The sequence below is a fragment of the Elephantulus edwardii genome, unplaced genomic scaffold, assembly GCF_000299155.1.
Source record: "Elephantulus edwardii isolate Elephantulus edwardi_28Jun2011 unplaced genomic scaffold, EleEdw1.0 scaffold00116, whole genome shotgun sequence".
Lineage (NCBI taxonomy): Eukaryota > Metazoa > Chordata > Mammalia > Macroscelidea > Macroscelididae > Elephantulus > Elephantulus edwardii.
Window position 1 is genome coordinate 1,213,014 of NW_006399866.1, and position 22,789 is coordinate 1,235,802.

At 42.2% G+C, this 22,789-nt stretch overlaps 1 protein-coding gene and 1 pseudogene across 3 annotated transcripts; one reads left to right on the forward strand and one right to left on the reverse strand.

Moving 5' to 3' along the window:
- Window positions 1-252: 252 nt before the first annotated feature.
- EXOSC2 (exosome component 2) lies at window positions 253-14,677 on the reverse strand. Of its 3 annotated transcripts, XM_006892451.1 has the most exons (9): window positions 14,541-14,677; window positions 8,991-9,092; window positions 6,836-6,881; window positions 6,527-6,616; window positions 5,465-5,530; window positions 3,199-3,267; window positions 1,535-1,711; window positions 1,011-1,139; window positions 253-333 (listed from the first exon to the last, which is right to left on the reverse strand). In XM_006892451.1, exons 1-9 carry the CDS (start codon window positions 14,675-14,677, stop codon window positions 253-255), a joined length of 897 nt encoding a protein of 298 aa, XP_006892513.1. The 3 variants fall into 3 exon arrangements, with proteins under 3 accessions (XP_006892513.1, XP_006892515.1, XP_006892514.1); XM_006892453.1 differs by lacking the exon at window positions 6,527-6,616 and having other exon boundaries at window positions 14,541-14,662; XM_006892452.1 differs by lacking the exon at window positions 3,199-3,267 and having other exon boundaries at window positions 1,535-1,707; window positions 5,467-5,530; window positions 14,541-14,662.
- On the forward strand, window positions 13,309-14,182 carry LOC102868816 (annotated as a pseudogene).
- Window positions 14,678-22,789: the final 8,112 nt, after the last annotated feature.

The window sequence follows — 22,789 nt, forward strand, 5'->3', positions numbered from 1 at the left end:
GGAAAGACCTGAATTATGCCCTAGTTCTGGAGCCCCGCCTACCAGAGGTACTGTTCACTTTCCACTCAGACTTTCGTCTTGGAGAAAAAAAAGTTATGTGGGGCTGACAGAAGCCTCACAGCTGTCGATGCTGGTCAAGTGATGAGCGTCTCAGTCCTCCCCTAAGCCCCACGTGGGGACCGTAAATCTGATTCTTCATCTTCAAGAATAGCTCCAGCCAGGTATACAGTGCTGTCCTTCAGCTGTCTCTCCTTACCCTTCCTGGTCTAATAGTCTCTGGCGGGTTTCCATCACAATTTCTTCCATTATCTCTGGCTTTAAGATGTCTTTGATCTGAAAAAGAAAAGAAAAAGGTATTTGTCTAGAAAAGAAACCAACCATAAGCAGATCACCAAGTGAATCCAAGCACAGAAACCAAACATAGTTAATATAAACCTTCTGTACTTATTTGTTAGAGGACAAGTGTTCCAAGATATAATCCGCCAGAATCACTTTAATAAATCAGCAAGATTCAGCAGATAAAGCTGACAGGAAAAAAGATAATATTCTAGCATTCATTAAATTTGGGATGGGCAAGATGAAGTCCAAGGAGTTGCTATCATAAACTAATCCCATCTGGCAGATTCATCTCCTAAGTCCTTGGACGGACAGTGCTGCTGCTGCTGCTTGCGTGACATCAAGTCCATCCCAAGAGGACAAAACAGAACTGCCTCATACAGTTTCTTAAACTGTCGTCTTCACAAAAGCGGTTCACCAGCTCTTTTATCCCTCAGAACAGCTGCTGAGTGTGAACCACTGACCGTCTAGTTACCAGCCAAGCCACTTCACCATCAGAGTACTAGGCATTAGGATCTACTAGGCCCTAGGATCTTCTAAGTATCTAGGGAAAAATGAACATGGTAAAGATATTTGGAAGGAGAGCTTGGTTGCTGCCACTGTAAAAACACTGGAGCTGACAGATGAAGACCCAGTGCCTGCTCACAGATCAGCAAAGAGGAGAATAGCAGTACCTGATGTGGAAGGGACACTTCATAGCAGTACAGGATACTGGTGTCATACAGCATCATCCTCTGAGTCACCATTGAGACAATGCAGTTCCGAAGCCGAGATATGACCTCTCGATCGGCAAGGGATACAGGCTACAAAGTGAATGCAGAGTATGAGGAAGTGATAGAGATAAAAACAGGACTAAAAAAAGTGAGTGGTCACATTAAATCACAGAATAGAAATCATCTGCAATTTACTATCACTCTTGGATTCCAAACCAAACTAAATCAGCAACTCTAAAAGATTTAAAAAAAATTTTTTTCCATGACTCTTCAGCTACTGCCATGTAACTTTGGCCACCTCTGTCAACATTCCCCAATTTGAACTCACCCTAAAAAGAAGGAAATACAAACATTCATGGACATGCCTCAGTGGAAATTCAAACTCACTCAGGATATAGCAGTTAACAGTTAGTTACACACACCCAGACATCCCAAAGATCAAGTGCCATTCCACCCCACCAACATCAGCAGCAGGGTTTATTCACCTCCAAATTAGGAACAAAGCCTCCTGCTTCCTCCTCTTTGTGCTCAGGCGTTGGGTAGATCCAAATGAAGCCATTGTTACCCAGAATCACAGACGCCCCACACGGTAAGTCATGGAAATGAGTCTTCTGCCGTTTTACCAGGGAGGGGGAAACCTGGACCAAAACACCTTGACCTAGCTAAAAGAGAGATACATTTTAAGATATTAGTGCTAAGAAGCTGCTCTGCAATACTCAACACACTTGGTTCAAATCCACCAGGTACTCCTCATGAGAAGGACGACCAATCTTCTCCCACATGATTTACTGCTTCTGAAAATGCACCAGAGGGTCAGCTATGGGTCAGTTCTGACTCGATGGCATAAAACAACAGGATGAATGAACAGTGAGATGAACACAAAGTAGATTACGACTCTCTCATTTCCGTCAAGTTGGAACCAACTCATAGCTGACCCTCCACTGGGTTTTTGAGAGGCTGTAAACTACAGAGATTTGTCATCCATCTTTCTCCCTCAGAGCCACTGTGGACTCAGACCACCCAAGGTGCTTACCCAAGTAACTCCCTACAGACTACATCACCAGCATTCCCAGGTAGATAAAACAGTAAATGCAAAAAAAAAATTTTGCATTCCAAGGTTTATACATTTTAACAGAAAGTACTGTTATTTCCCTTTGCAATCACTCTTACATTCTAATCAGGGGCTGGTGGACTGGGTTTTAGAATCTGAAGCCAAGGAGGCCCTAAGTTTGAGCTTCTTGTGAGTCAAGGAATGTTGCTGTGTTCATGACCTGAGATCATGTCTGTAGTGCCTACAAGCTACAGCACTTCTGAGATGTCTGGGCAATAGCCTGGCCTGGGAAAGGCAACATGTGTGCAGCCCTCTGTCTGTTTCAAGGATCTGAATGTTGTTGGTGATGGCCTGGCCACTGAGAATTCCACACAGAAAATGAAGTCTCACTCAGGTAAAGCCAAGGGATGAATCATAATTTATTTTTGGATTAGGAAGTAAGCTTATTTAAAAAAAAAAACAAACCCATCTGTAAAGATACTCCCCACCAAAAAAAGGGGGAAAAAATAAACCACTTCAATAATGTAACTTCATATAAGAAAAACAGTAAAATTTCACTTAGGTATTCAAGTGGCAAATCAATCCTTCCTGATGTAAAGATTAAGTACAGAGAGTATGTACTTCATTGATATTTTTCTAAGGGCTACGGAAGCCCTATTTCAAGACTGTCACCTCCTATCATTCTAAGACCTACCTCCCAGACCTGCCCTCTCAGGGAGGGGCAGGGGGAGCAAAGCCTCCAGTCTTACGGAGACAAGGGACTCCTTTGCTGCCCCACCAACCTCCCAAGTAGGAAAGAGATGACATTGTCATCCTTTGCAATGCTACTGTCCCATACCAAGTGAATCTTGACCTTTCTTCCCTTAAATACTCCACAGACACAGTGGGATCCCAGCCCTGAATGCTTAACCTCTGACATTCTTTGGGTTAAAAAGTTTTGAGGATTCGGAAATGCACTTAAAAGTTGTGGGTGACAAGGGAGGGGTGGGTAAAAGAAATGGGAATGATCTAATGTGAAAATCAATGTATATAAATAAGTAAACCAATATTTAAAAAAAAAAAAGGTCATGGGTGACAATCAGGAAGACAAAGACTTACTTTTCCGTATTTTAGACTTCTCGTGTGAAGAGAAACAGCTCCATCAGAGAACACTGCCTGGACCTCAGCCTGGCCAGAGTGATGAAGGAAAATGATGATGTTCTGGCTATTCTTTTTTTTTTTATTATTATTTTTGTGTGCGTGTACCATCAAATCAGATCTGGCTGGTACAGGAGGAGATTGTCCCTCCTTCCCCGGCAAAGCATCTGGTGGATTTGAACCGTGCACCTCTGGGATTGTAGCTGCAGCTCCTTGCCACTAGGCCACCAGAGCTCCCCCGGCTGTCTATTCTCACAGCACCTCCCTCGCCAACATCTCTGGCCTTAACATCTCATTTCACCTCCAACAGTCCCACTGAGCAGTTTAAGAGCTTAAAAGACTCAGAGGACAGTACTGTGACCCGACCTCCCTTCATAAATCTCTTGCCATGAAGAACATCTTTTCTGTTCCCTGGGATACAAATTAAACCATCATTAAGATAATGTTTAGTATAAGCACAAGCCACCAGAAGTTTTAAGACCCAGAGAAATGACTTAGCAGGTCTAAACAAGAGCCAAAGTTCAGCTAGAGATGCAGGAAGACTGGCAGAGTTCTGGACACTTGATCTAGGGCTGAGACATCTGTCAGGAAAGGTTTTTTTCTTTTCAGAGAAAGACACTTTCACTCCATTCCCTCCTGGAAAAGCTACAACCAGGAGAAGATAACATAGATGAATGGGACCTTCTAAGACTCAAATCCCTATGCACATCCAAAAACTTCTCCAGTAGGGTAAAAAGGGAAGCCACTGACTGGGAAAAAGTATTCGGTAATAACATATCAGATAAGGGACTTATATCCAGAATTTATGAAATACTTGAGCACCACAACAAGATAAAGGTAAATAATCCAATAGAAAAATGGGCACAGGATATGAACAGGCATTTCACCGAAGACGACATTCAGATGGCTAACAAACACATGAAGAAATGCTCAAAATCCCTAGCCCTAAGAGAGATGCAAATTAAAACAACTATGAGATATCATTTCACCCCAGTCAAAATAGCAAAATTTAACAGAACAGCAAGCAACAAATGCTGGCGAGGTTGTGGAGAAACTGGAACCCTGATTCACTATTGGTGGGAGTGTAAAATGGTGCAACCCCTGTAGAAAGCAGTATGGCGCTTTCTCAAAAAGTTGCAAATAGAGATACCATTTGACCCAGCAATTCCACTACTGGGAATATACCCTGAAGAGACCATAGCTGACATCCAAGCAGATATATGCACACCCATGTTTATTGCAGCTTTGTTCACAATAGCAAGGAGTTGGAAACAACCTAAGTGCCCATCAACAAACGAATAGCTAGAGAAGCTGTGGTATATTTGCACAATGGAATACTATGCTGCATTAAAAAACAAGGAACTCATGCAATATTATTCAAAATGGTTGACTCTGGAGAACATTATGCGGAGTGAAATATCCCAGTCACAAAAGGACAAATATTACATGATGCCACTGTTGTAGAATGGGACTGTCCTTGGGGTTGGGGAGAGACTGAGTAAGATGGGTTCAATAATGTATACTGCACTGAAACAGAGGAGGGAGAAAACTGTTTAAAAGAGATATATAACTAGGTATTTCTGTCATCACAGGAGACTAGAGCGAGGGCTACATGGTGGAGGGGACCTGGGGGAGGGTTTGTAAAACAATGAAAGAATCTTTTCTTTTACTTTTCCATAATTTCTGGACTCATGTACTTATAACTTGTTAGTCAAATTTGTGTCTTCTAGGTTGCAACACCCCCATGATACATCTTCAAGGATATGAACATGTACGGCCAAGCCCAATCAATAAGAGTGCATCTAAATTCCATAATCAATCTCCATAATAGTCTATGTGTTTCCTACTGCCAAAGGGGCCCTTTAGAGTAGTGAGAGAAGATCTTCACCCTGAAACCCACAGCGTCCCTTTTCAGCAGGAAGTAGCTAAGAGAATACACCATCCCCTTTTCCTTATGACTCAGGGTGAAGTCTCTCTCAGGGAGGAGTGATAGGGAATGGCAAAGGACACACTGACAAAGAAGATTAATCAGAACTGGCTTTGACAAGCACTGTGGCATTTGGACAAGAACAAACTGGGAGGAGGGTAGAGAGAATAGTGCAACAATGAATGAATGGAAACCCAAAATCTCTGTAAATGTTTATGAAAATTAATAAAATATAGATAAAATAAAAAAATTTAAAAAAAAAAAGAGCACAATACTGCTAGAATACAAGGTACAGGATACACTGATAAGATCCCCTTCCTGCAGGAACCCTCTCATGGCAAGCTCATCTTCTGCAGATCTTCTCCTCTGAAACAGACCAAAATAAATGAATGAATGAATGAATAACTAGGGACCCCCCCCCAAAAAAAAATTAGGCTTAGGCCAGATTCTTTCCCCCCTCCTTGTTTCATTTGACTCTTTGAAGCCAACCACAATATTAAAACTCAATTATTAAGAACAATGGCACAAGCAGATAACCCACTCATGCCATTCAAAGGAAACAGTAATAATTTAATTCATAGTAATGATTATAGACTTTTCAATTCTTCTTTAATCTTTTCTCTGAATAATATTCAAATGCCCTTATCTGCTACTCAAAATCCTCCCATACCAGGTCAGCCTACTTTTCCATACAACCTTCCACACCTCAGCAAGACCAGCTACTGTCCTACTTCGCTGTATCTCTGTTCATGTATTTTCTTCTATCCATCCTTAAAGGATCTACACTATGTTCTCCTCTCTCTAATATTAATCCAGCCTCTGGACAACTCAGCACCTGTTTATTCTACTGCCAGGGAATATCTTGTTTACTCTGTTAGTCCATATATGCTTTAAGAAATCAGCTGCCACGTTCCCTAGAACCTAGCACAAGGAGTCTCTGTAAATATATCCTGGACTGAAAAGTGAACCATGATGTTTTACAAAAGACTACATTTTAGTCACTGCTGGTGCTTAGAATAACCAAGTACCACTCAATTAAAACAAACCCACTAATCAAAAAACAACTTTTGAAGGTACATCTTCACTGTTGCAAAGGTGACACACTCAAACAGGGAAACTAGGACCTAACTTCCTAATTCTCTTGTGGTGTGGGATCCTAGCCATTGGCATTCCTGATACCACACCCAATGACTGCAGCCTAGTCTAGAAGAAATGGGGTCAGGTGAGATGCCTATATTTACATCCAGACAAAAAGGAGTAATAGAAGAAATCTGAATGCAAAGCAAAGTTTCAAGTGGCACAGAAGCCTCGCAGTTCACCTAACAAGCTATCCAAAACCAGGACCTTGCCAGAGACCCTTACCAGCTCTCCTCCAGGAAGGTTCATGGACGAGAGAAGCAAGACTGAATCCAGTCTGGAGTTGGTCTCTACCTTCCACCTCTTCTGTTGAACCTACAAAGAAATTCCACATCTGGACATACACCCTAGGAGTGAGTGTTCTCAACCCAGGTGACTGGGAATCCCCAAAATGACAAGCCAAGTGTTTACACCAAAGGCTAGCCAACAGCCACATAGAGTATATGCCTCATTAAATACAACAGAGAACTGGATATTCCATGAAGTCACTAGCTTGTCTACATTTTGTAAATAGCAAGCTGATACCAACTTTACCTCTGTGATCCTTCCCACTACAATGTCTCCTACTTCACCATTGTATCTGAAAGATAAAGCAATAGGACATCAGTGAACCAAGCATCTTCAATGACCAAGCACCACTTGAGATTTCAATTAAATGAATGCGAATAAAAACCAAATAAACTGGACGAGGGCCTTGTTTAGGCACATGTAGCAAACACACCTAGAAGAGGCCATTTGGAATTACTTTTAGGAAGAACTTCAAATTTTTCTATATGTATAAATTTTTGTTTCCTATTCTTAAACCATTACAAGTAGTTTACAAACCTACTTTGTTAGATTGTTGCCTTTGAGTCTAAAACTCACAGAGACCCTCTGCAGGAGATGAACCAATCTCACTGTTTCTGACTCGCCTATCCTCATTATGCCAGCTACTGCATCAATCCATCTCATCTGGGGTCTTCTCCTGCACTCTCTACTCTTCCAAGCATGATAACCTCCTCCATGGAAATACTCTTGTATTCAAGATGGATCAGAAAATGGTCTTTTTAATTATGAATGTGAATGTCCTCTCCCCTTTTCCATTTCTGGCATAGTAGATCATGATTGTCTCATTCGAAATGTCCCATAATAATCCATCTCATTTCATCAATTCCTAGTATGTCAATATTTACGCATTCCATTTCTCTCTTAACAGTAGCCAGTTTACCTCATTCATGCTTCTTACATTCCTTTTTCCAATAACTAGTGTCTACCTGCAACTGTTCCTCTTCCTTTGTGTTTGCCAACTTGAGGGGTCAGCCTCAGGTGCTATCTCTGCTAATCTAATTTAAGTGTGCTCTACATACAAGGAATATTTTCCTGTGAGTTCTGCACTAGTCAGAGAAGGAAAAAGGAGATCCTAAGGCAAGATGCCCCCCAAAGAGGCATGAATGTTGTCCATGGGCCTACTCGCTGCCTCCTCCACCCGCTGGTAGTCATCTCAAGTCTGCTGTTAGTCTCTCCCTCTGTTCCACTGATGGGCAGTGCTCCAGTGTAGGAGTCAATGGTGGGGCACTTCTCTCTCAGTCCACACTCAGCTCTTGGTGAGCTCATGCAATCAAATGGATTGCATACCACTGATAACTACCCTCCTCCTTCTAGAATCCATCCAAGCCCACCAACGTTAACATCTCCATGCAGATGACTAATACACATTTTCAAACATAACAAGCTCAAAACCAAGTTTGCCAGAAACACCCTCTTTATTCCATCCTCTCCACCCACAGCAAACTCTCCATCTCAGTAAATGGTGATTTCATCTTCCCAGATGTTCAAGCCAAAAACTTGGTGAGGCATTCTTGATTCCCCTTTCTGTTCCATGACCAATCCAGCAGCAAAGCTTGCCAGCTCAATTTTCAAAATACATGCAAAGAATCAAATCATTACTCATTTTCGTTTCTACTACTTCATTCCTGGTGACCATCACTTCAGATGAATTCATCTCCCCTAAGTCTGCCTTGGTCCCTCTTTAATTTCCTCAAATATGTCAGATAATTTTCTTCCTCTGCTCCCACCTCTTCACTGTCTTCCCAAATAATACAAACTGAAAGCCACAATGCTGACAGTGGCCTACAAGGCAAGCCAGACTGTCCCCTGATCTCAGCTCTCTCTGCCTGTGTCTATTCCTACTTTCGGTCTGTTCTGACTCCTCTTGCTTCCTTCCTGGGGTTAAACTTTGCTGAGCCCTCTTGGCACTAGGCTCTGTGTTAAGTATTTCAATGAATTAAAGAATTCATCATTTCACTGGAATTCTAACAAAAATCCTACAGAGTTAGTTGTACTTTTATTCTCATTTTAGAAAATTACCAAGGCTTACAAAGGTTGGGTAACAGGATGAAATCTTTCCACACTTACTTACATAGTTATTCGTATAAACTGCTCATTCCAACTCAGTAATCTCCTAGGACAGAGCAGGAAAGTCCTCTACAGCTTCCAAAGCAGACTACTCCATCTTTCTCCCTTGAGATGCTGCTAGGTTTAAACTTCCAACCTTTCAGTTAGCAGCCTGATGCTTAAACCACAATACCATTGAGGCTCTTACAATCTTTCCTACAGTCAAGTTCAAAATCACAGACCTTCAGAATGAGAGATGAGAGACAGAAGACACCTGTATGCTGTAAGAAAGAGAATACACACCTTTTATCCTCACCTGGTTTTTAAAGCTTTCACACAAATCAACTTGTTCACTCTTTCCACAGAGCCAGCCACAGATGCGATGAGCTTCTCCTCTCCCATATACGTTCCATGGCCCCTGTAGCAAGGTAAGAGACAAAGAGGACACCAAGGTAACACTTAAGGCAGCCCTTCCCTTCAAGAACAATACGTTCCTCAAACCCAACGGGTTCCTTTACCTTAAAGTCAGTTTTTGTATTGGCTGTTCTATCTATAGGCCTAAAACATTTCTTAACCAGAGAGCTACTTAGACATCTTTTCCAAGACTACCCTTTTCCTCCAGACTTACCCTCTCTACACTAGTAATCCATTCTGCTGCTGGCACCACCGTATTCCCAACCCCATCTAAATGGTCCTGCTTGGCTCTTCCAGGATTTCCCCCCCCCAGTAAAATTATCAAGAGTCTACCTAATTTAGTTGGTGTCCTTAACTATTTATCCTGTGTCTCTCCTTGTTAGAATTTAAACTCCACCAGGACAGAGACTTTTATTTTGATTCTTGCTATAACCCAACCGCACACAACACAAATGGTGTTGAGTACAAGAATGAATGCTAAAATTTTGTGAACTACAATAATCTGGAATTGGGCTGGTCTGAAGGTAGTGGGTCCTCTCAACCAGTAGCACACCGTCAATAATCTGAAACTGAGCAAAAAAGTAATGTTGTAACTGCTGTACTCTTTGTGTGTGCGTGTGCATGTGTGTCAATCCCTGCAAAAGGGAAAAAAAAAGCTGAACTATCACTAAGACACTAACAGTATTTATCTATGAAGGGACTGTGATAACTTTTATTTGCTCTTCACATTATCATCTCATTTCAAAGACACCCCACTAAGAATGCACTGATCAGTTATGACAACAATGGGCTTAAGCACAGTAGAGATGGAAAGCATGGCACAGAACTAGGAAAGGTTTTATCTCTTGAACACAGAGATGATGACACAGAACTAACTTGCAGACATTGAACATATACCAGACAGTTACTGTTATTATTATTATTTCACAGAGGAGGAAACACCTCTCAGGAGGTAACAGAGAGAATAATAAGTGATTGCAGGACTGTTTGACTCAAGAGGCTGCCCTCTCAACTACAACAAACTTCACTGCCTTTACACTCAAAGGTTGGAGAGTTCGAATGCTGCATGATGTAAGTACCTGACCAACCACCAACGACTCAACATGCCTTCAAGATGCATTAATAACAACTGATAAGTAGAATGCAAAACTTTTAAACAAAGGATTGGTAGTTGGAATTTGATGGCCTTGGTGACAGAAATGAGGTGAGATTATATACATGAATGCTGTACAACCAGCAACTTACTCATTGAAAATACATTTATAAAAAACATAAATGGCAAGTATCCATGTGGACCTTGACTGATGGAATATACAGGAATCAAAGTGACTACATCTGAACAAAGAAGCAGTGAAGAAGCTTATTACCAATCAGAATAAGGCCAGGGGTCAACTGTGGAACACAGTCTAATTGCCTGTATATAAGTTAAAGAAAAATCGCTGAAGCTTTAGAAAAACAAAACAAGGGCACAAGTGTAAAGACACAACTTGAGTCTATCCAGTCTGGATTTGGAAAGTATCTCAAGTAGAAATTGGAAAATAGAACAGATTTGATGCACTGTACACTAAAGACCAAACATGACACGAATTGGAGGAAGCCATCAAGGACATCATACATGAAGAAAGCACAAGTTCAAAGTTCAGCAAAGAAAAGACCAAAATAGATGTCAGAAGACTGAAATATAATGTAGATAAGTTAATGTAAAAGAAAGAAATTATGAAGAGAGAGAGCTGAACAGATTTCCCAAGAGCAGCTCAAGAAGACAAAACAAAAGATCAAAATGCACAAAGATCAGAAGTTAGGAGACTAAAATGGAAGCATGCAATTAGCATTTCCCAAACTGAAAGACCCAAAAAACAAATTCAAGGCTCAAACTGCAATACTGAAGAACTCTATGGGAAAATACTTAATGATGCAAGAAGGATCAAAAGAAGGTGGAAAGAATACAAAGTCTTTGCACCAAAAACATTTAGTTGGTACTGAACCATTTTAGGAAGTACCGTATGATCAATAACCAAATATAGAAAGAAGTCAAAGCTGCACTGAAAACAGTAGCAAAAATCAAGGATCCAGGAATTGATGGGATATCAACTCAAGTACTTAAAAAGTAAACAGACGCAGTCCTGGACAGGCTCACTTTTCTACTTCTAAGATATTCATATTTGTGCTCATTCCAAAAAAGTTGATCCAACATAATATAGAAATTATTGAATAATATCATTAAAACCACAGACAACTGGCAAGCTCTGGTGGCCTAGGGGCAAGAAACTGCACTGCAATCTCAGAGGTAAGCGGTCTGAATCCACCAGATGCTCTGCTGGAGAAGGAGAGACAATCTCCTCCTGTACCAGTCAGATCCGATTTGCTGGTACACACGCTAAAAAAAAAAATAAAATTTAAAAAAACAAAACAAAACCACAGACAAGTAAAATCTTGCTGAAGATTATTTTTAAATGGCTGGAATGGAGGATGGAGCAATGCACAGTACATCCACAGGAAACTGCCAGAAATTCAAGTTGGATTCAAGAGAGGCCTTGGCAAAAGCATTATCACTGTTGTCAAGTGAATCTTGGCTAAAAGCAGAGAATACCAGAAAGATGTTTACTTGTATTTTATTAACTACGTAACATGCATCACAGATGACTCAACCAATAGCATTCTATGACAGGTTTGGAAGCAGGAGTGGTATCCACTTCCTAAACAACTTACCTCTGGAAACTATGAACTTTGATAAATGGCGATAGTTATAGAGGGGCTTCGGGCCTTTTGTTCATAGGGTTGCTATGAGTCATACTCGACTCAAACGCAATCAACAACAACAAAGTATATATTTGTGTGATCATAGTAAATTATGGATAATATTGGGGAGCTCTGGTGGCCTAGTGGCAAAAGCTGCACTACAATCCCAGAGGTATACGGAGAGGCAATCTCCTCCTGTACCAGTCAGATCTGATTTGACGGTACACACACACAAAATAATAAAAATTAAAAAAAAAAATAAATTATGTATAATATTGAAAACAATGGGAATTTTAATTCTGCTCATGTGAAGACTATGTACGGACCAAGAAGCAACTGTTTGAGCAATCTGAATAACTGCTGAAAGGCAGGAAAGGTATGTTTTAGGGTTGTATCCTTTCATCATACCTATTCAAGCTGTGCTGAGCAAATAATCTCTGAAAGGGGACTATATGAAGAAGACTGCATCAGGATTAGAGAAAGGCTCATCAATAAACTACAAAAGGCACAGCCTTGTGGAAAGTGAAGAGAAGTTAAAGCATTTCCTGAAGATCAAAGATGACATAGCCTTCAGTATGAATTATAGCTCAGCATTAAGAAAACAAAAATCATCAAAACTGGACCAATACGGAACATCAACATAAACAATGGGAGAAAAAATTGAGGCTATCATCTTACCTGGATCCACAATCAAGACACATGCAAGCAGCAATCAAGAAACTCAACTATATACTGCATGGGCCTATCTGTTGTCAAGGACAAAAAGGGATGTAAGGACGTCAGTTAAAAGCGATGGTATTTTCAAATGCTTCACATACCTGACAGCACCTAACAACTGACAACACATGTGAAAGTAGGACAATGAGTGAGGAAGACTGAAGAGAAAAATTATGCTTTTGAACTGTAGAGCTGGGAAAAATATTGACTAATTTGGATTGCCCAAAGAACAAACAAGTCTGTTTTGGAAGAAGTATTAAGTTAGGTCTCACACAGTTTGGACTCATCATTAGTGGGATCACTTTTTTGGAAAAGGTATTATGCTTGGAAACGTAGAGAAGAGCAAAGTGAGGAGATCCCTCAATGAAACGAACTGACACAGTGACTGCAACGTGGGCTTAATTAAGCACAGCAAAGAACAGCGAAGACAAGCAAGATCGGGCAGTGATTTGTACTGTTGTCTACAGGCTCACCAGGAGTCGAGGTCGACTCAATGGCACCCGGCACTCAAAAAGACCCCAAAGAACTGACTCTGAAACCCGGCCCCAAGACGAAGGGTGCTAAGGGAGAAAGCGGCCAAATCAGAAATGCCCACAGTCCATCTAAAAGCTAGAAAGGGTCCCGTTATGGACTCTGCTTCAGTTACTCAAGTCTCAAAAAAGGAAGGTTCAAAAAAAACAAGGCTGGCTTTCCGCGCTACCCGAACAAGGGTCCATACGGCGTTGTTCTGGTTCCCGTTGTAACTTAAAAGGGAAACTTCCACAATGTCCGGTGCCCTTGATGTCCTGCAGATGAAGGAGGATGTCCTCAAATTCCTTGCAGCAGGAACGCATTTGGGTGGCACCAACCTTGACTTCCAAATGGAGCAGTACATCTACAAAAGGAAAAGTGATGGCATCTACATCATAAACCTGAATAGGACCTGGGAGAAGCTGCTCTTGGCTGCTCGCGCCATTGAAAATCCAGCTGATGTGTCATTTCCTCCAGAAATACAGGCCAGAGAGCTGTTCTGAAGTTTGCTGCTGCTACTGGGGCCACTCCTATTGCCGGGCGCTTCACTCCTGGAACCTTCACTAACCAGATCCAGGCAGCCTTCCCGGGAGCCTCGTCTTCTGGTGGTTACTGATCCCAGGGCTGACCACCAGCCTCTGACAGAAGCATCTTATGTTAACTTGCCCACTTTTGCCCTGTATAACACAGATTCTCCTCTGCGTTATGTAGACATTGCCATCCCGTGCAACAACAACAAGAAGGGAGCTCACTCTGTGGGTCTGATGTGGATGCGGGCCGGGAAGTCCTGCGCATGCGTGGCACGATCTCCCGGGAGCACCGTGGGAGGTCATGCCTGATCTGTATTTCTACAGAGATCCAGAATAGATTGAAAAGGAAGAACAGGCTGCTGCCGAAAAGGCTGTGACCAAGGAGGAGTTTCAGGGAGAATGGACCGCCCCTGCTCCTGAATTCACTGCTACTCAGCCTGAAGTGACAGACTGGTCCGAAGGCGTCCAGGTGCCCTCTGTACCGATTCAGCAGTTCCCTACTGAAGACTGGAGTGCTCAACTTGCAACTGAAGACTGGTCTGCAGCTCCCACTGCTCAGGCCACTGAGTGGGTGGGTACCACCACGGAATGGTCTTAAACTGAAAAGTGGAAATAAGGTTGACGGAAAATAAACAATGCGTTTCATAAGGGAAAAAAAAAAATCAAGGCTGAAGGCAGCAGAGGACCCGAAAGACAAGGCTTTCATCGAAAGAGCAAGGCTTCAGGGAGGTGAAACAAACACGAACAAAAACGACGCAAGCAATGAGCGAGAAGCCCCAGTACTGGAAACGCCGCGACTGCAGGGGCCTGGGCGGTACCGGACTCCCCAGACGGTACCGGTTACTCGGGGTCCTACAAGGACTCAGACCCAAGACGCCGGTGTTTCGAACTAGCAGCCCACGTGCAAAGTCCTGCGGGAGGCCTCTGTGTGCAGAGCCACTCCAGTCTCCACATACCGCATGAAGCCCGTATCCGTAGTTATCGTGTCCCCCGGAACTACCAAGTGTTTTTTAGGTTCGCGGCCAAGGCTCTCGCTAAGAGGTTTGCGAGCAACAGGAAGCCTCATTTCCATCGCCATCTTGGCGCCAAACATCTGCGCAGGCGCAGGCAGACCCGGAGCCACGCTTTTCGGCCCCGTGATCGCAGCGGGGCCTCAGAGATCTCGCCAATGAGAGCTCACGGGCTGGAGGCCATATTAACTATTGGCATTATTAGGTTAACTTGAAAGAAAGCAGGAGCCGAATTGCCATGTTTACTATTGGCAAGGCCACCCATGCGCACTGGTGTAGAAAGGCTACTGTGTGACACGTGATGCTTTTTTTTCCCCCTCCAAAACTGCTTCATACCACTTTTTTTTTCCTTTCTCATACTTTGGACATGTCGCCACGAGAGTCCGGTCCCCGTACTCTCTCATGCTTGGAAAAGTGAAGAATCAGCAAAAGAAAGAAGTCCCACAACTAAATTGACACAGTGACTGTATCATTGGTCACAAGTATATCAAAGATGAAGAGGGTGGCACAGGACAGATAGGTCAAGATTCACATCCTAGAGAAAGTAGTGCAACAATGAATGAATGGAAACGCAAAATCTCTGTAAATGTTCATTAAAGTTAATAAAATTTAATTTAAAAAAAAAGATTCCGCTTTCGTGAGGTGCCTCTGCACTCGGTTGAGGGTTGAGTTCACGGTGCTGATACTTGGATACTTCAGGAGTGAACTGCATGGAATGAATTTGCCTTGAATATTTTTGGTTCTGTGGTGAACTCAAGTTGCTGGTGAACTTCAGACCTTGCTGCTTGGAAGACATTCTTTCTCAAGTAAAGCTATATAGAAGAATTTTTTGGATAGTGAACTAGTAGGACTGAAAAAACAGTTGTCTACTGCAAGAACACCAGGAAAGCCAGCTACAGACGATAATACTAGAATCCTGAAATTGGGGAACTAAGAAGAACCTCACATAATGGCAAAGAAGGAGCTGTCAGGCTCAAACATGAAAAAAAAAAACAAACCTCAACATACTCTGAATGAAGCAGACCAGCAGTTTACCCCTCTGATTATCCCAGAGTCAGGAATCCAGAAGTTATTTGACGGTGTGGAGTATCTCCAACAATATGTAGCTTGGAAATTACAAAAGCTGAAGGATAGTTTAGAAACCTCAAATAAAACACAGTAAGCAAAATTATTACTACCATATGGAAAGAGTACAACCAGCACACACCAAGAAGAGCCTTCTACAATGCTGAGGGAGCTGCAGTCAAGTTCAAACATTATGAAAGGACAAAACAAGCCTTCTTGTAGAAAAGCAGACCAGATTGCCCATCCAGTGACTCTGACAGAAAGCCAAAAGAAATATACTGATGTGGAGTTAAGTGAAATGAAACATGAGAATGAAAACCACATACCAAAACCACATACCAAAACCTATTATATGGTAAAACCAGTCTTCAACCCCATTTATAGAAATAAACATTGTAAAAAAGGATCAGAACCACTGAACTGAAGACCATTAGGGAAAAATAGATATAAATTTAGGAGCCCTAATCTATAGCATAGGGAGGTTTGGTGGCTTAAATGCTAAGGAGTTGTGTTGCCAAATTGGGCTCTCGGTTCTTAAACACCAATTGCTCCATAGGAGAAATCTAGGCAGTGTGATTTTTCTGCCTCTGAAAAGCCCCTGAACGGCCAGATGCTTGTTCCAACTCAACAGAATACCCAACAGCCTACAGTATGGATAAGCTCTCACACAGCCATAATGTGCAACCAACAGAAGATAAAATGATTGAACCTTCTAGAAAAGAAATCCTTATATACATAAAATATCTCCATAAAGGGTGGGGGATCCTACACACTGGGAAATATTTTGTGAACTTCATAGAAAGTTGCCATACTTCAAAGGCTTGATTCAACTGGCTTTTAGGAAACACTACACTACCTGGATGAGTCTACAGGACATAGTGAAGCAAGTCACAAATGAACTAAGTGCTGTTGTACGCAGAAACACTACAGAAAAGTTTAGATAGAGGAAATATGGTGGAGGTTTTTCACCCAGAATGGTGTGGGGAAATACATAATGAACACTGTTGAATTAAGGGTAGGAAAGGGTACACACAAGTATAGAAGATTGACAAGGGAAGGTGACTATATATAGGTCAGTGAGGTGTAAGGGAAGCCAGTTTTTATATTGTATCCTTACATAGTGTGCTTTTTGAACCAAATGATGTTTGTTGAGGCTATTTGGGAAGTCAGAAATGGTTTTCAACTGAATAGTGGCAACAGGTAATTTTTGTTGTATGTAAATTAAACCTCAATAAATAGTACCATAAAAAAAAGATTCAGATCCATTGTTTATAAGGTCACTGTAAGTCACAGTTAACTTGATGACACCTAACAACAACAATATATACAAATGATGTAAGCTTAAAATAGACAAATATGTAATTATAGCAGCGTCTAAACTTGTTCTTTCACCTAGTTAGAAAATAAACCACTCCCATAGAGTCAATTATATTTTTTTTAATGAGTTTCTTTCTTTCATTGGCCCTCCACTTTTCCCCAAGCATGATGGCCTCCTTCAAGAACTGGCTCCCTCCAACAAAGAACCCAAAAGCTTAGGAAACAAAGTCTTACCAGAATTGTCTGAGGAGTAAGTACTGTGGCTGCAATACTTCCAAAGCAGATTTCTTCTTCTTTTTTTTTTTTTTAAATATAAACTTTTAATTTTATACTGGTTTACTTATAAATGTCTTACGCATTTTTTTTCCACACTGGATTTCTCCCATTTCCTTAACCTTCCCTCTACCCATTAAATTGTGCGACCCTGAGATTACACCTCCAACGTATCCTCACCTGGTCCCCACCCCTTAGATTATCATACACGTTTTACTAGTTATCTATTTCTACAATAATGGTCTTAAACAATATTTGTCCTTATGGGACTGAGTTCACGTAGCATAACGCTCTCTAGTCCCTCCCAAGTTAGGTAATAATTTACAAAATCATTGCTCCTGCGTGCTGCTGAGTATTCTATCATAACATAATTTCTGAATCCATTAGATTATGGTTGGACATTTAAGATGTTTCCATGTTCTTGCGATAGTGAATAATGCTGCTATGAACATTGGTATACAAGTCTCTGTTTGTGCCTCAGTTCTCGTTTTCTCGGAGTATATTCCAAGCAGTGGAATAGCTGGGTCATAGGAAATTTCCATGTCCAGCTTTCTGAGGAAATGCCAACCTGCCTTCCAGAATGGTGGTACCATTTTACAGTCCCACAAATAGTATGAAAGATTGCTTTCTCACCACATCCTCTCCAACATTTATTAGTTAAACTTTGCCACTGCTGCTGGAATGAGAGACCATCTCACGTACTGTTTATTGGTATTTGAGATCTTTGAGAAAGGGGCCTCCGAGTTTCCTTCTAACTGTAAGCTGCTAAGCGTCTTGTTCTTTTTTGTATGCGGGAAGTCAGGTGGATCGAGATGTAGAAGCCACAGAAAACATACTTGATAAAACGGCCTGTTTGCACACTATGCCTAGAAGTTCTAGTGCTTTACATAACAACCACTGTATAAATTGCAGGCTCAATACTACCCATCACTTCCTTCTTCAATAATGCTTCTTTTTTTTTTTTTCAAGTTGTGGGTTATTTTTTTTTTAATAATATGTGGCCATCTTTAATTCAAAATAGTTTCTTTGTTTCAACTAAAGCCAGCATAGGATATTTGCAACAGTGAATTTAAAAACATTCCTGTCCTAAAAATGTAACAAACCCCCAACTTTTTCTAAGAACCTCAGAGGAATTTCCTGAGAACCACCTTTATTCATTTCAGTTCCTAAGAGTTCATTTACAGAGGCTATACCAATAGACAAGTTGTAGGGTAGTGTACAGACTGTGTGTCTTTGAGTCAGTTCAGCTCCTAGCAGCCCTCTGAACAACAGGACGTCCTATATCATCCTCACAACCACTGTTGTGTTGGAGCCTACTTTTGCAGCCACTGTGCTCATACACCAAGGTGATAGTCTTCCTCTTTTATGCAAACCTTCTGCTGTATCAAGCATGAAGTCCTTTCCCTGGGCCTAGTACCTCCTGAGAATAGAAGAGTAAGAGTCATTAAGAGGAGTCTGAAGGAGACATGGGGTATCAGCATTGAGATAAATGAAGAAATTGCCTCTAAGAAGCATTTTGCCTGTTCTTCTAGGTTTCATTAGTTCTTACATCTGGTAGGTACTTTGGTATAGTCAATATTCTTCACCACTATCATAATTCAAGGGCATTAAATTATCTTCATTGTCAAGTTTTTGCCTACATATGAGGCGATTTAAAAATACCATGGCTTGGGCCAGGTATACCTAGTTCTCTAAGTGACATTTTTGCTTTTAACACTTTAAAGAGGTCTTTTTTTACAGATTTTTTCATCATAATAATACCTCAAATGGTCTTTTGAAGATTATTTTGATATTGATTGTGGCAATCTGATGGGCCAGTTATTATGTGAGCCCATGACCACAGATTCAATAATGCTTCTTGAGCCTTATTTTACTAGGACATCTTCTCGGTGAGATGCTTTACTTTAACATTTCTTTGGAGGAGGGAGTAAGTAGAGAGGAAAAAGAAACTGTCAAAGAAAAGTCTTGCAAGGACTTCATCAGAGAGATAAAGTGCCCACATATATGAAGACCTTATTGTTATGTGCCGTCGAGTCACTTGCAACTCATAGCGACCCTTTGTATAACAGCCTAAAACCCTGCTCTGCCCTGTGCCAATTTCACAGTCTTCAACACACTTACCCCAATTACCCTAGTCACTGAATCAATCCACCTCACAGAGGGTCTTCCTCTCCCGCACTATCCCTCTACCCTCCCAAGCATGACATCCTTCTCAGAATTGGTCCCTCCTTGCAATATGTCCAAAGTATGTCAGATGAAGCTTCAAAATACTTGCCTCCAAGGAGCAGCCTGGTTTAACCCTCTCTAATATGAACCTGTTCGTTTTCTCAGCAGTCCATGGTATATTCAATGCTCTTCTCCATCACCACAGCTCAAAGGCATCAATTCTCCTTCTATCATCCTTAGTCATCGTCCAGCTCACTGACTAATAGCAAGTGATTGCAAAGACCATGGCCTGTATCAGGCTCACCTCAGTCTCCAGAGTGACACTATTGCTCTTCAGTAGTTTGGAAAGGTCCCTCACAGCAGACTTTCCCATGGCAATACGTCTTTTAATTTCTTGGCTGCTTGTGCCAAGAGTGTTGGCTGTGGAGCCAAGCAAACTGAAGACAAGACCTTATATGCCTTATAAAGGAAACACTTTCTGTGAATTTGGCACTTAAGAGTCAGTGAACAAGCATAATATCCTTCTCCAAGGACTGGTCTCTCTTGACAACATGTCCAAAGTATATGAGCTTCAAAATTTTGCTTCAAAAGAGCAACTTGCTTTCTCCCCCTTTCAGGACAAACTTGTTTGTTTGTTCTTTGTGGTCTGTGGTATGTTCAGTACTCTTTGTCAGCACCACAACACAGAGGCATCAATTCTTTTTCTGTCATCCTTAGTCATTGTCCAGCTCTCTGATGAATTGCAGGTAATTTCAAATTCTAGATGAGGCACACTTTAGTCTCTAGACTGAGATCATTGCTTTTCAGTACTCCAGAGAGTTCTCTGACAGCAGATTTTCTTAAAGCAATCCATCTTTTGATTTCCTAACTGCTGGTGCCAGTGATTGTGGAACCACGCAAACTGAAATTGTTAGCAATCTCAATCTCTTCTCCATCTATCATGGTGCTGCCAGTTAGCCCAGTAGAGAGAATCTTTGTCTTCTCGATTTTGGGCTTCAATCCATACTGAAGACTGTAGTCACTGACCTGCAGCAAATAGTTCAGGTCCTCCTCAGTTTTGGCAAGCAAGATTGTAACATCTGCATAACAGGTTGCTGATGACTTCCCCCAGTCCTGATGCCACATTCCTCCTCATAAAGTCCAGCCTCTCGAATGATCTGTTCTACATACAGATTGAAAAGGTATAAAAAAAAAAAAAAAGAAAAGGTATGGAGACAGGATATATCCCTGACGCAATCCTTTCCTGAGTTTGAACCATGCGATGCTTCCTTGCTCTGTTCTGATGACTATTTCCTAGTTCAAGCATAAGTTTCACATGAACACAATCAAGTGTTCTGGGATTCCCATTCTTCTCAAGGTTAGCCACATTTGTTTGTGCCTAGTGGCAATAAGCTGTGCTGCAATCCCAAAAGCACATGGTTTGAGGCCACCAGCTGCTCTGTGGGAGATTAGAATGGGCAATCTCTTCCCGTGCGATTAACTGCCTCTGAAAATTGGCTGAGAGGTCGCCCTCCAACTCTATGGTATACAGCAACAACATATAAAGTTTAGGAAACCCTGACTTGCTCTCTTCTCTAACCAGCCAGCTTTATAGGTAGTATAAAAAAAGCTTAAATGGGACTGCCTGTACCAGCCACACATGCAATGTTCAGTAGACAAAGTCAAACTCACTGTCATCAAATCAGTCCCAACTAATAGTGACCCTCCCTCAGGTTCCCAAGACTGTAAAATACAAGAGAAGATTGCTCCTCTTTTCTCCTAAGGAGTGCTTGGTGGATTCAAATTGCCAAAGATGTGCCACCTTTGGGTTAACAGCACAACTTGCTGTGGATCTTGCCCTCTGCCTCCTAGAGATTTGTCAGTTTTAGAAATCTCCCAAATACGGGCACTTCTTTCACCTAAGCCACCCTCATGACAACCAACCCAGCAAAACAGCCTCCGACATAAATGCTGGCCTTGGCTGGCCACTGGGGTGGAGGGTAGGCCAGATCCTCAGGCTCTTCCCTAGGATTAGAGGAAGGCATTAAAAAAGGAAGCCCAAGGGCCAACTGTTAGTTCAGCTATGGCCATAAGAGGGCGGTGGTGCTCTGTGAGTGGACAGAGCCCAGCCAGATGGAAGTTGAATCCTAAGAGCCTCTAGACCAAGGGGTGGGATATGGTCTTGACATTTTGTTTCATACCAGATAAGAGCAACACAACCTTAGCTCCTTCCAGTCCCACAGCACTTGGAGAGCCCAGGGGTGTAGTGGTTAATTGCTCTGGGCTGCTAACCAAAAAGTCAGCAGTTTGAACCCACTAGTCACTTCCTAGAGAGAAAGATGTAGCAGTCTGCTTCCATAAAGATTTGCAGACTTAGGGAGCTCTGGTTGTCAGAGGAATGTGGTTCGAATCACCAGATGCTGTGCTGGAGAAGGAGGGGTAATCTCCTCCTGTACCAGTCAGATCCGATTTGACAGTACACACACGAAAAATAATAATTTTTTCTTTTTAATTTTTATTGTATTATTTTTACATGTACCGTCAAATCAGATCTGACTGGTACAAGAGGAGATTGCCCCCTCCTTCTCTAGCAGAGCATCTGGTGGATTTGAACCGCGTACCTCTGGGATTGCAGTGCAGCATCTTGCCACTAGGCCACCAGAGCTCCCTAATAAATTTAAAAAAAAAAAAAAGATTTGCAGACCTTCGGCGCTGGCTGAAAATCGCCTGTGACTTCATCCATAGCCACTGGTGAGAGCCAGCGCCCAGAGCCATCAGGGTCTTTAAGCTTGTTGCCCACTGCTGTGGTGTGGACAGCTGAAACCCAGGCCCCGACAGGCACCTGGGGGGGAAAAAAAACCCAGACTCTACTTCATGCTCTGCTGGAGAAGGAGGGGCAGCCTCCTGTACCAGTATACCAGTCAGATCCAATTTGACGGTACACACACACACACACACATACACACACACACACACACACTTTTTCTTCTTCTTTTTTAAAAAAAGACTACTTCAGCCGTCGCGGCCCTCTGCCCGGGGCAGGCTGCCCTAGGCCCTCTGCCCTGGGCGAGCCGTTGTGACCTTCTGCCCGGGGCGGGCTGCACTTGGCCCCCGGCTTGGGGCGAACCGTCGCGGCCCTCAGGAGCAAGAAGGCAAGCAGCTGTAACCCAAGACCACCAGTAAGGTGATAAAGCGTCCTCCCTTCCCCCCTTTATATCTACGCCCCTGTTCAGCATGAAGAAGCCAGAGAGTCAGCATCCAATTCCCAAATCAATAAGACAGTTGGTTTAATTACCATTGGAAAATGCTTGTCATTCCTCTGTAGCATCTGGTCCCCACTGGACCCTCATCATTTCCTTCACCTGCTCCCCCCACCGACCAAACTGTGCAGCTCT